A 17,274-nucleotide genomic window follows, 5' to 3' on the forward strand; every position below is an offset into this window, starting at 1 on the left:
CCATGGCAGAAGAGAAAGATCCAGACTGTTGATTGGGAAAAAAGAACAAACAATAACGCATGAGGATTGAGTGTTGAGGGACCACTTGTTACATTGTCCAAGGTGTGTTTGTGTTATGAGAATTAATTTTCCATCCAGATAAAGATGGTGATACAGCATTGAAAAAGACCCACCACTGACCAAATGTCTCTTTGTTTTCCAGTCCAACAGGAGTGCATCCCTCAGGCCATCCGGTGCATGGACATCCTGTGCCAGTGTGATCCGAGCGCGAGCGTCCAGTTGTAGAGACTACAGCGGATCGAGCCTGTGGACGGACAGGTCAGTTACTCATCAAATATGATACAATATTGTGTAAAACATTGAATTTGTAGATGCATCGACATTTTGACTTTATTACCCCTTTTCCCTACGTTTTAGACATGAGGTGTGACATGCGGAACATCAGGTATCAACCCACTAGAAGCAGTGCATGATCAACGCCACCCTCAGCAAGGAGATGTGCTTGAAGTGATGTACTCTCTAACTCTAGGGGTAAGACATAATTTAAACATCCACAGATATACAGTACCTTTGGAAAATATTCAGACCCCTTCCACATTTTGTTACGTTACAGCCTTATTCCAAAATTGATTAAATAAAACCATTTCCTCAGCAATCTACACACAATACCCCACAATGACAAAGCGAAAACAGGTTTAAAAAAAACAGAAATACCTTATTTACATAAGTATTCAGACCCTTTGCTACGACACTCGAAATTGAGCACCGGTGCATCCTGTTTCCATTGATCATCCTTGATGTTTCATCAACTTGATTGGAGTCCACCTGTGGAAAATTCAATTGATTGGACATGATTTGGAAAGGCACACACCTGTCTTTATGAGGTCACACAGTTGACAGTTGTGTCAGAGCAAAAACCAAGCCATGAGGTCGAAGGAATTGTCTGAAGAGCTCCGAGACAGGATTGTGTCGAGGCACAGATCTAGGGAAGGGTACCAAAACATTTCTGCACCATTGAAGGTCCCCAAGGACACAGTGGCCTCCATCCTTCTTAAATGGAAGAAGTTTGGAACCACCAAGACTCTTCCTAGAGCTGGAACCCGATGGTCACTCTAACAGAGCTCTAGAGTTCCTCTGTGAAGATGGGAGAACCTTCCAGAAGGACAACCATCTCTGCAGCACTCCACCAATTAGGCCTTTATGGTAGAGTGGCCAGACGGAAGCCATTCATCAATAAAAGGCACATGACAGCCCGCTTGGAGTTTGCCAAAAGGCACCTAAAGGACTCTCAGACCATGAGAAACAAGATTTACTGGTCTGATGAAACCAAGATTGAATTCTTTGTGTCATGTCTGGAGGAAACCTACGGTGAAGCATGGTGGTGGCAGCATCATGCTGTGGGGATGTTTTTCAGCTGCAGGGACTGGGAGACTAGTCAGGATCGAGGCAAAGATGAACGGAACAAAGCACAGAGAGATCCTTGATGAAAACCTGTTCCAAAGCGCTCAGGACCTCGGGCTGGGGCAAAGGTACACCTTCCAACAGGACAACTACCCTAAGCACACAGCCAAGACAGCGCAGGAGTGGCTTCGGGACAAGTCTCTGAATGTCCTTGAGTGGCCCAGTCAGAGCCCGGACTTGAACCCGATCTAACATCTCTGGAGAGACCTGAAAATAGCTGTCCAGCAAGGCTCCCCATCCAACCTGACAGAGCTTGAGAGGATCTGCAGAGAACAATGGGAGAAACTCCCCAAATACAGGTGTGCCAAGCTTGTAGCGTCATACCCAAGAAGACTCAAGTCTGTAATTGCTGCCAAAGGTGCTTCAACAAAGTACATTTACATTTACATTTAAGTCATTTAGCAGACGCTCTTATCCAGAGCGACTTACAAATTGGTGCATCTAAATCCAAATTAGTGCATCTAAATCTTTTAAGGGGGGGGGGGGGTTAGAAGGATTACTTTATCCTATCCTAGGTATTCCTTAAAGAGGTGGGGTTTCAGGTGTCTCCGGAAGGTGGTGATTGACTCTGCTGACCTGGCGTCGTGAGGGAGTTTGTTCCACCATTGGGGTGCCAGAGCAGCGAACAGTTTTGACTGGACTGAGCGGGAACTGTACTTCCTCAGAGGTAGGGAGGCGAGCAGGCCAGAGGTGGATGAACGCAGTGCCCTTGTTTGGGTGTAGGGCCTGATCAGAGCCTGAAGGTACGGAGGTGCCGTTCCCCTCACAGCTCCGTAGGCAAGCACCATGGTCTTGTAGCGGATGCGAGCTTCAACTGGAAGCCAGTGGAGAGAGCGGAGGAGCGGGGTGACGTGAGAGAACTTGGGAAGGTTGTACTTAGTAAAGGGTCTGAATACTTATGTAAATGTAATATTTCAGTTGTTACTTTTTAATAAATTAGCAAAAATGTCTAAACCTGTTTTGCTTTGTCATTATGGGTATTGTGTGTAGATTGAGGGGGGAAGAAAACAATTTAATCCATTTTAGAATAAGGCTGTAAGTAACAAAATGTGGAAAAAGTCAAGGGATCTGCATACTTTCTGAAGGCACTGTAAATTCCCACTGTAAATTCCCACTGTAAAATGCTATGTGAATTTTGTTGTCCTACTAAATGAAACTGAAGACATGCACTCAGACCAGCCTTTGTGATTGAACTTTCGTTAACTACATTACTTTAGTTGGCTGCTTTCAGGAAAACTTATTCTATTCTGGGAGCCTAGTGTGTGTGTGTGTGTGTGTGTGTGTGTATGAATTGTGAAATATTTTTGGACCATTGGCTACCCTGAAAACATGAGGAGCAATATGAGTCTGTCAGAGGTTGCCACGCTGGATGGTGATGGTGATTGAGACTTTGGTGGTCCCTACAACGAAGAAGCAGGTGTCCCTTCCAGTGATGCGGAGCTGACCTTGGACCTGGTGCCATTAAGGATAGTCTTCACGGAGGCTGTAAGACCCTCCCTTCTTGGTCTCCCGAGTGGCGCAGTGGTCCAAGGCACTGCATCGCAGTGCTAGCTGTGCCAATAGTGATCCTGGTTTGAGTCCAAGCTCTGTCGCAGCCGGCCGCGACCGGGAGACCATGGGGCGGCGCACAATTGGCCCAGCGTCGTTAGGGGAGGGTTTGGCCGGCTGGGATGTCCTTGTCCCATTGCGCTCTAGCAACTCCTGTGGCGGGCCGGGCGCATGCACGCTGACACGGTCGCCAGGTGTACGATGTTTCCTCCGACACATTGGTGCGGCTGGCTTCTGGGTTAAGCGAGCATTGTGTCAAGCAGCAGTGCGGCATGGCTGGGTCTTGTTTCGGAGGACGCACGGCGCTCGACCTTCACCTCTCTCGAGTCCGTACGGGATTTGCAGCAATGGGACAAGACTGTAACTACCAATTGGATACCATGAAATTGGGGAGAAAAAGGGGTACTTAAAAAAACTCCCTCCTTGATATTGAAATCCTTTCAACTGCCTATTCAATGGTAATGTCCCTTGCACTATAGGGACACTTGACCACCACCACTGCTATGGTGACCACAAAGCCCTAACTTCTCACATCCATGCCTGTTGCCATTTGAATGCCTTGATACCCTCCTCTTTGTTATTTGTGCCCCACTTTACAGAACACCCCGTCCAACGACTGATCTGAGGACCCTTTTTAGCAGCGGCGGAGTAACGCGCTTGGCCCTTACCACTGCTCCATAATTGCTGGCCGTCAACCTCCTTTTCCTCATGGTGTGCCTGTTGGAGTTGGTGCAAGGGGAGTGGTTGTTATGGCTCCTGTTCAAGAAGACATGCTATTCCACTGAACCTGCCACAGAGACTGTTCCTTAGCCACTGAAGATCCTGCTCTGTGGGCTCTCGGGACAGAAGGTTGTAGTCTTCTGCCAGGTACAGGTCCTCCACTGATTGCACCTGGTTGGACACCGCTGGTTTCCTCCACTTGCATTCCACATCCATATGCCTGATATTGTGAACCGACAAAATAGGCTGCATGGCAAGACTTATGAGCTCCACTGAGGCATTCCCATGTGGTATAGAGAATCCCCATGTCACCTATAGAGACCTGCCAAGAGGAAGGATTTAAAGTGCCACATGCCTTTCAATGCATGACTTTGAACATCTTGAAATGCATTTATTGCAATAAATGTGCTAAATAAATCAAGTTTGATTTGATCGATGATATTACAGCTGTAGAATATTTAATAAACACGTTTTCACATGAGGACATGTGAAGTTTTTCCATAAACCTTTAATTGATATAGGGCTCCCGAGTGGCGCAGCGGTCTAAGGCACTGCATCTCAGTGCAAGAGGCATCACTACAGTCCCTGGTTTGAATCCAGGCTGAATCACATCCGGCCATGATTGGGAGTCCTATAGAGCGTTGCACAGTAGTCCGGGTTTGGCCGGGGTAGGCTGCCATTGTAAATAACAATTGGTTCTTAACTGACTTGCCTAGTTAAATAAAGGTTACATTACAACCACAACAAAAAAATATATAGTGGGAAGGATCCTATAAATCAAGACTGGATAAATACATGTAGAACTCCAAATCAATAAATACTGTGCCTTTGAAGATTTGTCATGAAACTACAATACAGGCTGAATGTCTAAACAAAGTCAATTCTGAATGTCAATATATTTTTAGATTCATTCTCATCAATGACAACATTCTAGAACTGAGTTATCACTCATCGAAGTCTGGTATCTGGGGTAATCTGGTTAATGATTATATAATTGATTAAGTGTCTTTTTCCTTGGAGAATGTTGACAGCTGTATAGAACACATTGTATTGCTAAGGTGCTTAAACTTAATTTAATAGCTACACTTACCGACACAGGATAAACTTTATCCCTCATGCTGGCCCTGACCAAACCGGTAGGATGCCCGTCAATAGCTGTACTTACAGTGGTCTTACAGTGGTCTTCTCCACATGGCCAGACTTACAGTGGTCTTGTCCCATTTTAATGTTCTTATGCTCATCCTTGAAAAATGCCATAAGGCCTGAAATAGACACCATGGTTGATGTACTGTAAAAAACAATTATCTAGGCTAAGATCTACTGCTCTGCTAACTAGCTAGCTAAAGTGGTGTCAGTGGTTAGCTAAGACATAAGAGGTTCATTGATTGATTTATTGATTGATTGAACACAGAAGGTCTCTCTGATCGCACTGGTGAACGGTAGATGACAGAGATAATGTGTATGAGCTTCCTGTAGGAATTAGTAGTCTTGCTGAGGTCTTCTCTGTTGCTAATTAGCATTTTGAATTTTTGAGAGTAAATTGAGGAGAATTTATTGATAAAACTCGCCTGGTCCGTGAGAAAATTAAACGGTTCTCAAAACGTCACGCCAGGATAAGACTACACTAAACACAGACCTTATATGAAGTAGTTCTAAAATCCCAGATGCAAAAATGACTGGTAGAAAAACAATTGGAATCATTACCGTGTTTTACCGGTTTTATAGGTATTATGACACGTGCACTGTGCCGGGCTATACAATCAATACTGTGTCTGTCTGTATGACTACTGCCTAGTTCAAATGACTATAGAGATATAAGAGTCACATTCTTTCACAGATTATTTCACCTTGTCCCATTAAGCTACTCCTACTGCATGCATGTGTCCCATCTAAGCCTTTACATGGGGCTTCAACTAAGAGACAGGTGGTAGTGATACTGTACATGTGCAGGTGTTTTAGTTTCCCATTGTCTGATATTGAAAAACTCCTAAACCCGAACATATTCTGGTTTAATATGCCTTACTATTAGGGAAGGACAAGAAACCCAAATGACAGTGTTGGGAAGAGGTGCATACTGAGCAGGGAGGGAATGTTTTTCGCTTGATGTGCAGATTACGAAATTCAATGTCTGCTATGGAAACCTAATATGAACCTGTGAAGGTCATGGCAACCTTATAATAAAAAATACCAAGACTCATCCAGCAAGAGTAATTGGATAGAGTCACTATCACTCTGATTACAGCAGTTATGTGGGTGATGGCATGCTGTGGTGCATATGAGTACCCCACCCTTTGAAAAAGAGAAATCACGTTTCTTAAAGAGCACATGAAGAGAACTGAAAAGGCATGGATTTACAATCTTCAGAAGGGTAAGAGTACAGGGTCACTCCAGCCCAGACCCCGCCACCGACTGTCTGCCAACCATGCACTGTTTTGGAAATGGGGTGGCTGTGAGAACATGAGAATGTTACAATTATAAAACAAGAGTGACAGGGAGGCTTGGGCTCCACTTCTCTTGGACGCACGCCTGAAACTTGTTTGCGGCAGGCACACCACCCAGACATCCAGCCAGCCCAGGCATGAGGAGGTCAGAGGGATCACATGCCAGACACAAGCAGCCACGTGAAATAAAATAAAGCTAAGGCCCAGAGCAGTCAGAGGCAAATGCAAGAGTCTGGAAATATATAATTTTATACTAATTCAATTTCTCAGAAAAAAATGGACTTTGTTTAACAAGTAAAAATAAACAGTGGTGGATTTGGCCTCAAAAGAAGGATACATATGCAGAAAATAACCTCATACCTACAGCAAAATATGGTGGTGGATATTTGATGTTATTGGGCTATTTTGCTTCCACAAGTACTGGGGCCCTTTTTAAGGTCAACAGCATCATGAATAAGTAAGAGGACATTTTAGGAAAAAACGTGGTTGCGTCAGACAGGAGGCTGAAACTTGGTGGATCTTCCAGCAAGACAATGTTCAGTGTACAGACTTGAACCCCTTTGAAAACATGTGGTTTAAATTGAAGAGGGCAGTCCATAAGCGCTGCAGACCAAAGGATATCTAGGATCTGGAAAGATTCTGTATGGAACAATGGTCTAAGATCACTCCCAATGTGTTCTCCAATCTCATTAAACATTACAGAAACATACTAAGTGTCATTATTCTTACAAGGGGAGGGTGCACAAAGTATTCAAAATAGGGGTGCCAATAATGTCAACACCTATCTGAGTTTTTTCTCTGAGCAATTGTATTAGTATAAAATAATATATTTTTCAAAAATGTTTGAGTATACAGTATGGCTCAGTATTTTCAGTATTTATGTATTGCTCAGTATTTTCATTATTAAATGACTATCGCCCCGTAGCACTCACTTCTGTAATATTGAAGTGCTTTGAGAAGCTAGTTAAGGATCATATCACCTCCACCTTACGTGACACTCTAGACCCACTTCAATTTGCATACCGCTCTGATAGATCCACAGACGATGCAATCGCCATCACACTGCCCTATCCCATCTGGACAAGAGGAATACCTATGTAAAACTGCTGTTCATTGACTACAGCTCAGCCTTCAACACCATAGTACCCTCCAAGCTCATCATTTAGCTCAGGGCCCTGGGTCTGAACCTGCCCTGTGTCCTGGACTTCCTGACGGCACGCCCCCAGGTGGTGAAGATAGAAAACAAGACCTCCACTACGCTGATCCTCAACACATGGGCCCCACAAGGGTGCGTGTTCAGCCCCCTCCTGTAATCCCTGTTCACCCATGACTGCGTGGCCACTCACACCTCCAACTCAATAATCAAGTTTGCAGACGACACAACAGTAGTATGCCTGATTACCAACAATGACAAGACAGCCTACAGGGATGTGAGGGCCCTGACAAGGTGGTGCCAGGAAAATAACCTCTGCCTCAACGTCAACAAAACGAAGGAGCTGATTGTGGACTTCAGGAGACAGCAGAGGGAGCACGCCCCCATCCACTTCGACGGAGAAGGTGAAAAAGCTTAAAGTTCCTCAGTGTACACATCACTGACAATCTGAAATCATCCACCCACACAGACAGTGTGGTGAAGAAGGTGCAACAGTACCTTTTCAACCTCCGGAGGCAAAGACACTTACAAACTTTTACAGATGCACCATTGAGAACATCCTGTCGGGCTGTATCATCGCCTGGTACGGCAACTGCACCACCTGCAACCGCAGGGCTCTCCAGAGGGTGGGGTGGTCTGCCCAACGCATCACCGGGGGGACACCGCCTGCCCTTCAGGACACCTACAGCACCCGATGTCACAGGAAGGCCAAAAAGGTCATCAAGGACATTAACCACCCGAGCCACTGCCTGTTCACCCCGCTATCAACCAGAAGGCGAGGTCAGTACAGGTACATCAAAGCTGGGACCGAGAGACTGAAAAACAGCTTCTATCTCAAGGCCATCAGACTGTTAAATAGCCATCAATAGCCGGCTACCACTCGGTTACTCAACCCTTAGAGGCTGCTGCCCTATGTACATAGACATGGAATCACTGGTCACTTTAATAATGGAACACCGGCCACTTTAATGTTTATATACTGTTTTACTCATTTCATGTGTATATACTGTATTCTACTGTATTCTAGTCAATGCCACTCTGACATTGCTTGTCCTAATATTTATATATTTCTGAATTCCATTATTTTACTTTGAGATTTGTGTGTATTGTTGTGAATTGCTAGATATTACTGCACTGCACGGAACTAGGAACACATAGATTTTGCTACATCCACAATAACATCTGCTAAATATTTGTATGTGACCAATAACATTTGATTTTATATTATACATTATTTTTTGTTCATCTTTTTCAAGGGTGCCAATCATTTTGGAGGTGACTGTAAATCAAATCAAATTTTATTTGTCACATACACATGGTTAGCAGATGTTAATGCGAGTGTAGCGAAATGCTTGTGCTTCTAGTTCCGACAATGCAGTAATAACCAACAAGTAATCTAACCTAACAATTCCACAACTACTACCTTATACACACAAGTGTAAAGGGATAAAGAATATGTACATAAAGATATATGAATGAGTGATGGTACAGAACGGCATAGGCAAGATGCAGTAGATGGTATAGTGTACAGTCTATACATATGAGATGAGTAATGTAGGGTATGTAAACATAAAGTGGCATAGTTTAAAGTGGCTAGTGATACATGTATTACATAAAGATGGCAAGATGCAGTGGATGATATACAGTACAGTATATACATATACATATGAGATGAGTAATGTAGGGTATGTAAACATTATATTAAGTGGCATTGTTTAAAGTGGCTAGTGATAAATTTTTACATAATTTCCATCAATTCCCATTATTAAAGTGGCTGGAGTTGAGTCAGTATGTTGGCAGCGGCCACTAAATGTTAGTGGTGGCTGTTTAACAGTCTGATGGCCTTGAGATAGAAGCTGTTTTTCAGTCTCTCGGTCCCTGCTTTGATGCACCTGTACTGACCTCGCCTTCTGGATGGTTGGTAATCAAGCCTACCACTGTAGTGTCATCCGCAAACTTGATGATTGAGTTGGAGGCGTGCATGGCCACACAGTTGTGGGTGAACAGGGAGTACAGGAGAGGGCTCAGAACGCACCCTTGTGGGGCCCCAGTGTTGAGGATCAGCGGGGTGGAGATGTTGTTACCTACCCTCACCACCTGGGGGCGGCCCGTCAGGAAGTCCAGGACCCAGTTGCACAGGGCGGGGTCGAGACCCAGGGTCTCGAGCTTGATGACGAGTTTGGAGGGTACTATGGTGTTAAATGCTAAGCTGCAGTCGATGAACAGCATTCTCACATAGGTATTCCTCTTGTCCAGATGGGTTAGGGCAGTGTGCAGTGTGGTTGCGATTGCGTCGTCTGTGGACCTATTGGGTCGGTAAGCAAATTGGAGTGGGTCTAGGGTGTCAGGTAGGGTGGAGGTGATATGGTCCTTGACTAGTCTCTCAAAGCACTTCATGATGACGGAAGTGAGTGCTACGGGGCGGTAGTCGTTTAGCTCAGTTACCTTAGCTTTCTTGGGAACAGGAACAATGGTGGCCCTCTTGAAGCATGTGGGAACAGCAGACTGGGATAAGGATTGATTGAATATGTCCTTAAACACACCAGCCAGCTGGTCTGCGCATGCTCTGACGACGCGGCTGGGAATGCCGTCTGGGCCTGCAGCCTTGCGAGGGTTAACACGTTTAAATGTTTTACTCACGTCGGCTGCAGTGAAGGAGAGCCCGCAGGTTTTGGTAGCGGGCCGTGTCAGTGGCACTGTATTGTCCTCAAAGCGAGCAAAAAAGTTATTTCGTCTGTCTGGGAGCAAGACATCCTGGTCCGCGACGGGGCTGGTTTTCTTTTTGTAATCCGTGATTGACTGTAGACCCTGCCACATACCTCTTGTGTCTGAGCTGTTGAATTGCGACTCTACTTTGTCTCTATACTGGGACTTAGCTTGTTTGATTGCCTTGCGGAGGGAATAGCTACACTGTTTGTATTCGGTCATGTTTCCGGTCACCTTGCCCTGGTTAAAAGCAGTGGTTCTCGCTTTCAGTTTCACGCGAATGCTGCCATCAATCCACGGTTTCTGGTTTGGGAATGTTTTAATCGTTGCTGTGGGTACGACATCGTCAATGCACTTTCTAATGAACTCGCTCACCGAATCAGCATATTCGTCAATGTTGTTGTTGGACGCAATGCGGAACATATCCCAATCCACGTGATCGAAGCAGTCTTGAAGCGTGGAATCAGATTGGTCGGACCAGCGTTGAACAGACCTGAGCGTGGGAGCTTGCTGTTTTAGTTTCTGTTTGTAGGCTGGAAGCAACAAAATGGAATCGTGGTCAGCTTTTCCGAAAGGAGGGCGGGGGAGGGCCTTATATGCGTCGCGGAAGTTAGTATAACAATGATCCAAGGTTTTACCAGCCCTGGTAGCACAATCGATATGCTGATAGAAGTTAGGGAGTTTTGTTTTCAGATTAGCCTTGTTAAAATCCCCAGCTACGATGAATGCAGCCTCAGGGTGTGTGGTTTCCAGTTTACAAAGAGTCAGATAAAGTTCGTTCAGGGCCATCGATGTGTCTGCTTGGGGGGGAATATATATACGTATAATGTCATGTGATGAGAGATTGGTGGCGTTGGCATTTGATCGAATGCACCCATTGCATTCTTATCCATTGGTGGCACCATAGACCGTAGTCTCTCATGCTGGGACAAGGAGTAAGGCTACCAAAGCTGTTAACAGACACCACATGTTCAGATTCAGCAAAAGTGTAGATTCAGTGCCTTCAGAAAGTATTCACACCGCTTGACTTTTTCCACATTTTGTTGTTTTACAGCCTGAAGTTAAAATGGATTAAATTTAGATTTTGTGTCACATGCCTACACACAATAACCCGTAATGTCAAAGTGGAATTATGTTTTTAGAAATGTTTACAAATGTATAGAAATGAAAAGCTGAAATGTATTGAGTCAATAACTATTCAACCCCTTTGTTATGGCAAGCCTAAATAAGTTCAGGGGTAAAAATGTGCTTAACAAGTCACATAAGTTGCATGGACTCTCTGTGTGTAATAATAGTGTTTAACATGATTTTTGAATGACTACCTCATCTCTGTACTCCACACATACAATTATCTGTAAGGTCCCTCAGTTGAGCAGTGAATTTCAAACACAGATTCAACCACAAAGACCAGAGAGGTTTTCCAATGCCTTGCAAAGAAGGGTACGTATTGGTAGATTACAAAAAAAAGTGCAGACTTTGAATATCCCTTTGAGCTTGGTGAAGTTATTAATTACACTTTGGCTGGTGTATCAATACACCCAGTCACTACAAAGATACAGGCCTCCTTCCAAAATCAGATGCCGGAGAGGAAGATAACCGCTCAGGGATTTCACCATGAGGCCAATGGTGACTGTAAAACAGTTATAGAGTTTAATGGCTTTGATAGGAGAAAACAAAGGATGGATCAACAACGTTGTAGTTACTCCAGAATATTAACCTAAATTACAGAGTAAAAAGAAAGAAGCCTGTACAGAATAAAAATATTCCAAAACATGCATCCTGTTTGCAATAAGGCACTAAAGTAAAACTTCAAAAAATGTGGAAAATAAATGTACTTTATGTCCTAAATACAAAGTGTTGTGTTTGGGGAAAATCCAGCCCAGCAAATGAATGATTACCACTCTGTCACATCTGCTCCTGTCACGCCCTCTAGTGCTCATCCGGTGTCTCCTTGTCCTGCCGCCACTCCCCCAGTGCTCTCTCCGTCTCCCTTTCTCTCTGTGTGCGTGTGTGATTGTGTGGGAGGAGACAGGTGTGCCGGAGTCAGAGCAGATCCCCACCAGCTGCAAACTGTTCCATAATCAAGACCTCTACAAATACTCAGTCCTGCCACTTCCACACTGCCAGATCGTAATCTCTGCCCAGTCAGTCTATGTTTCTAGCCTTTTTTTCCTGTTGTGCCTGGTTTCCCTTGCCTGATGCTGTTTTCCTCTCTGCTACAGTTCTGCACGCTCTGACTCTGGTCCCTGTCTCCAGTCCGACTTCTTGTCAGTCCTGCTACTCTGTCCTGAATTCCACACTTTACGCTCCCTTGGATTCCCCTCCGGACCTGCTTACCCTGTCCCACACCTCTCGCTCCAGCCTCAGCCTCCGCACCTGGTTTCCAGCAACCCGTCCAAGCTTCCCCTGGCCTGCACTCAATCTTCCCCCCGTGTTTCATTAAATACCTTGGTTACCTCATCCCAGTCTCCTCGTCTGAGTCTTCTCTTGGGTTCACCTGTTCCGCTCCTCGTGACACACTCTTCATACTTTCAAGCATGGTGGTGGCTGCATCATGTTAAGGGTATGCCTGTCATCGGCAAAGACTATGGGGTTTTTCAGGATAAAAAGAAACGGAATAGAGCTAAGTATAGGCAAAATCCTAGAGGAAAACCTGGTTCAGTCCACTTTCTAACAGACACTGGGAGATGAATGCACCTTTCTGCAGAACAATAACCTAAAACACAATGCCAAATATACTCTGGAGTTGCTAACCAAGACAATATTGAATGTTCCTGAGGATCCTAGTTACAGTTTTGACTTAAATTGGCTTGAAAATCTACGGCAAGAAATGAAAATGACTGTCTAGCAATGATCAACAACCAACTTGACAGAGCTTTAATTATTTTTAAGGAATAATGGGCAAATATTGTACAATCTAGGTGTGCAAAGCTCTTAGTCTTACCCAGAAAGACTCACAGCTGTAATCACTGCCAAATGTGATTCTGACATGTATTGGCTCAGGGGTGTGAATACTTAAGTAAATGAGATATTTCTATATTTCGTTTTCAATACATTTGCAAACATTTCTAAAAACATGTTTTCACTTTGTCATTATGGCGTATTGTGTGTAGATGGGTGAGATTTTTTATTTAATACATTTTGAATTCAGGTTGTAACACAACAAAATGTGGAGTAAGTCAATGGGTATGAATACTTCTGAAGGCACTGTATGGGCTGGCAGACAGATCGAGGAACCTCCCAGTCAGAGCAATGGTGGGTGATCAGTTAGAGCACCTGCTCAATGGTTATTCTAAACTAGGGGTGGCCAACAGTCCTCCCTAAGACCTTAAGTTAAGGTGAGGCCAGATATGAGTCAAAAACAGCAGGTTCATGAGGATTGCCCCCCCCCCCCCTTCTGGAATGGTTGGTTGAGAATCACAGATCTGCTCTTGCACATAAACAGCACAACAACCAAAAATCTTGAGCTCTGAATAAAACCCCACTTTGCTGAAAATTCCTACCCCTATTGAAATACAGAGATATGTTTGTGTAGGCCAAGGGAATCCCAAGCCATGTGTCTAAACCAATTACCATCTCAAGTAGTTGTTAGGCTAGAAGGAACCTATTTGTGAGTTTCTGATGTCCACATATTGTAGGATTTAGGCCTACATATAACAATATCATTTTAGCAGCTCAATCAATGCAACGAAAATGGTATTTCATTAAGAATCACACATATTCAATGGCTCAAACTATAAAAGGGATTAAAAAGAAATTAAACTAGTTGAAGTAAGTGCCAGTCATGTTTTATTCAGAGTATAGGCCTACGCCATGTTTTAGGGGGATTCAAATGATCTCAGCCCAGATGGCGACAGGGAAGGAGGCAGGCTGTCATCTGAACACCTCCAATATTAGACGCCAATTTTAAAATAGCCAGTCATCACATGAATTCAATAATGACACTTGGATGAGACTCAGTATGTGTCTGCAGGGCAAATCCCAATTCTAGGATTAACGCACCACTTGTGGCCTTGGAGCTCTGTAAATGTAATTTGAACCGCTCATGCTTGCATACCTGTGGCTTGAGAAACTTTTAAAAAACACCAATTGGAACAAGGACATTTTGGAGATATGAAATAAAAGTGCCCATGAGAGATAACACAGTATCACCAAGGTCCTAATCGAAGCAGACTGGACAGGTTTTTCCAAATTCTAATCGATATAATCCGTTCGGTTGTTGAAATTAATTATATGAGTAGTCAGTGGAAAGAGGAAAACATCAATAATAGGCCTAGATGTATATGGAGACGATGGGTTTCAAAATATTATTCTATTTTTTGTTTGCTTGTGTGCATACAAAGTCAAGAAAATAGAATACTCCGCTTCAAATTCATTAACACTGCCATCAGGTGGACATGACAAGTGACGCAAAGGCGGCCCAAGAATATCGAGAAGCGCGCGCGAACACACACACACGCCTACTTTAAAAGCCTCGTGTCAGAAACATAGCTTGGCAAAGAACCTTCAGAGAGCAGTGTGTCGTTACACTAAAAAGAATGGAAGTCTTTGCGGTCTCGTTTTTATTCAATAAATGCTGAACCTTTTATTAACCTTCATCTGACTTGAACGCTGACCCTCGTGTCATGCTTTATTTAGTTGTTCTTGAAATATCATAGTTCGGGGAGTAGCCTATTTCACTGGGAATTTGAGAATCATTTCACCCAAGAATCACATTTTCTGAGAATCATGAAACATTTGACATTCTGCGCCTCTAGCCTACAGAAGACGATTGAGTAACTTCATAGAGTTGGATAAGTCCGATTTAATTGAAGAAAAAAGAAAGCAGGCAATTTATTGCAGGAAAAAAACGATTTCAACAACATGGATGTCGCCGGGAAAATACTGAATAAAACAGTGTCCGAAGAAGAGCACTCTGGATTTGACACTGTGCGTGTATGCTGCAACGTTTCAGCAGCAGCAGTTATCACCGACAATGGATTCGGTGCGTCTCATCCAGAGGAACATGACCTCTTCATAATGCGTGTGGTGCAGATCGCGGTCCTGTGCGTATTGTCACTCACTGTGATTTTTGGCATATTTTTCCTTGGTTGCAATCTTCTAATTAAAACAGAAAGTATGATCAGTCTTTTTGTAGAAGACCGGAGACCGTCTAAGGACAATGATATGATCATGGTTGCCTCATAGGATTGTAGGCCTACTTGTTTTTTTAAAGTAATGTATTTTTTAAAAAGCATCTTTATTTTATTTTCAAATCATAAAGTTTCCATTATGTTTCTTGAATATTATTATTCACTGTTCGTATCACCATTTTGTTGAAAGAGAACCCATTAAAAGTTTAATTGTCAAAATCGGGCTTGTTTTCTTTTTACAGCCTATACCTACCCTATAGAATGTTTTCCATCATTGTAGGAATACCAATAAAAATCTGTGTGGGATATCAGTAAACTTCTTTTGCTTCTTTTGTGCGAGTTTAAAAACAAATGACATTATGCAGTTGAATGGAAATAGCTAAAGGTAAGGCATGTGACTTCTTATAAACGTGCTGCTGAAGGCCACCACTAATCAGGAGGTTGACCAAAGCGGGTGGCAAACACATGTAATGAAAGCTAGTGGAAAAAACATAATCCAAATAAGGGATTAGAATGCCATACTATATAAAATCAATTTGCCCCCCCCCATCCTATAGCTCTCAAATCTTACTACAGACTTTTTAGCACTATATCTTTCAGCAGTCATGTATTACAAGCATCATGTTTTACTAGAGAGTATCTTGGTTTAGGTGATCACGATCAACCACAACCTGGTTAATCCATCTTGTTTTGGAGCTATGCAATATATGGTTGTACTCGAGGCTTTTATGCATAGCCTACAGTTTTTCCACTCACAAACAAATAGAGTAAAATGCAAAGGGAGTGAGAGGTGTACTAAGCCACAGCAATGCACCCATGCAACCTCTGATTATGGAATGGATCTATACTGTAATGAAACAGCAGGGAGCAGGTCTCGAACCCTCGACCTCCTAGCCCGAGGTCCGGCGCGCTATCGACTGTGCCGCAAAAGCATGCTCAAGCGGCAGAGTCGATTTCCGCGCTTATAAACCCAGGGTCGTTACACTACTCCCTCCTTTCAAAGAGCGCGTCCTCGCGACTTTACGTCTTACAGGAACGCGCTCACCGGCCAAGCACACGCACTGTCGTGGATGCGAGGTCCGATCACTTCTGACACCAATGTAATGAAACAGCAGGGAGCAGGTCTCGAACCCTCGACCTCCTAGCCCGAGGTCCGGCGCGCTATCGACTGTGCCGCAAAAGCATGCTCAAGCGGCAGAGTCGATTTCCGCGCTTATAAACCCAGGGTCGTTACACTACGTTAATCTTCAGTAGATAACCAACAGTAATTTACAGTCTATTGATGATTTTTAACGAAGATAGCACAATGCGATAATTATTTCCTGTCTAATGCACTGCTACATGCCAAGGGCTATGTCAGACCATTCATCTTTGGTTATTTGATCATGCGTATTTAGTTGCTCTGACCGATTGCTATTGGGATCGTGTCTTTAGGATCAGACTGCCAGAGGAACTCGTCCCCCATATCTCAAATGTAAAACAGTAGGACTCCTAGAGCTTCAACCTTGAGCTCATCATCATCATCATCATCAGTGAAAACAGCTGCAATACCTTCCCATCACGACAAGGGCAGAACGGCCCGGCACTCCAGTCATGTGTTATGAATAGGAAGCGACAAGGGAGTCCCCCCCACCCCCCATCTGTTTCCATTTTGTTCATTGTTCAGTCAATTTAAAGGTGATTGCCAGCAAGAAAAAATATCCACTTGGACACTTATGACAGAAACATAAAGACCATACTAAGATGTGTGTACACACAGTGCATAACTCCTAGTCACTTTCTTTGAGAGTTGATTCCCTGTGGTTTAGCTATACACACAGCTACAGCTTTGCTGTAAAATGCAAATACGACAACATTACCAGCATTTTACCTTTTTAATCATATTTTCAGGAAGCAGCCACAACAAAAGCGCAAGACTTAACCATGTTAACGGAATTTTGCTACCCATGACGACCATGTTTGATAGAGAAAAATAATTTCCACCAAAGGCAAACAACTTCAAGAATATAGGCTAGCACAGGGGGGCAGACAAAAGCTGTCATCGCAGTCCCTCTTACCAGAGAACCCACTTGCTCAGAGCTGGTGTGCTCAACTGCCACAGTGGATTAAATGA

At 43.8% G+C, this 17,274-nt stretch overlaps 1 protein-coding gene across 1 annotated transcript; it reads left to right on the forward strand.

Moving 5' to 3' along the window:
- Nucleotides 1-14,892: 14,892 nt before the first annotated feature.
- On the forward strand, nt 14,893-15,216 carry rprm3 (reprimo, TP53 dependent G2 arrest mediator homolog 3). Its single transcript, XM_039010244.1, has one exon. It carries the CDS (start codon nt 14,893-14,895, stop codon nt 15,214-15,216), a length of 324 nt encoding a protein of 107 aa, XP_038866172.1.
- Nucleotides 15,217-17,274: the final 2,058 nt, after the last annotated feature.

This window comes from Salvelinus namaycush, chromosome 16, assembly GCF_016432855.1.
Source record: "Salvelinus namaycush isolate Seneca chromosome 16, SaNama_1.0, whole genome shotgun sequence".
Taxonomy (NCBI): Eukaryota; Metazoa; Chordata; class Actinopteri; order Salmoniformes; family Salmonidae; genus Salvelinus; species Salvelinus namaycush.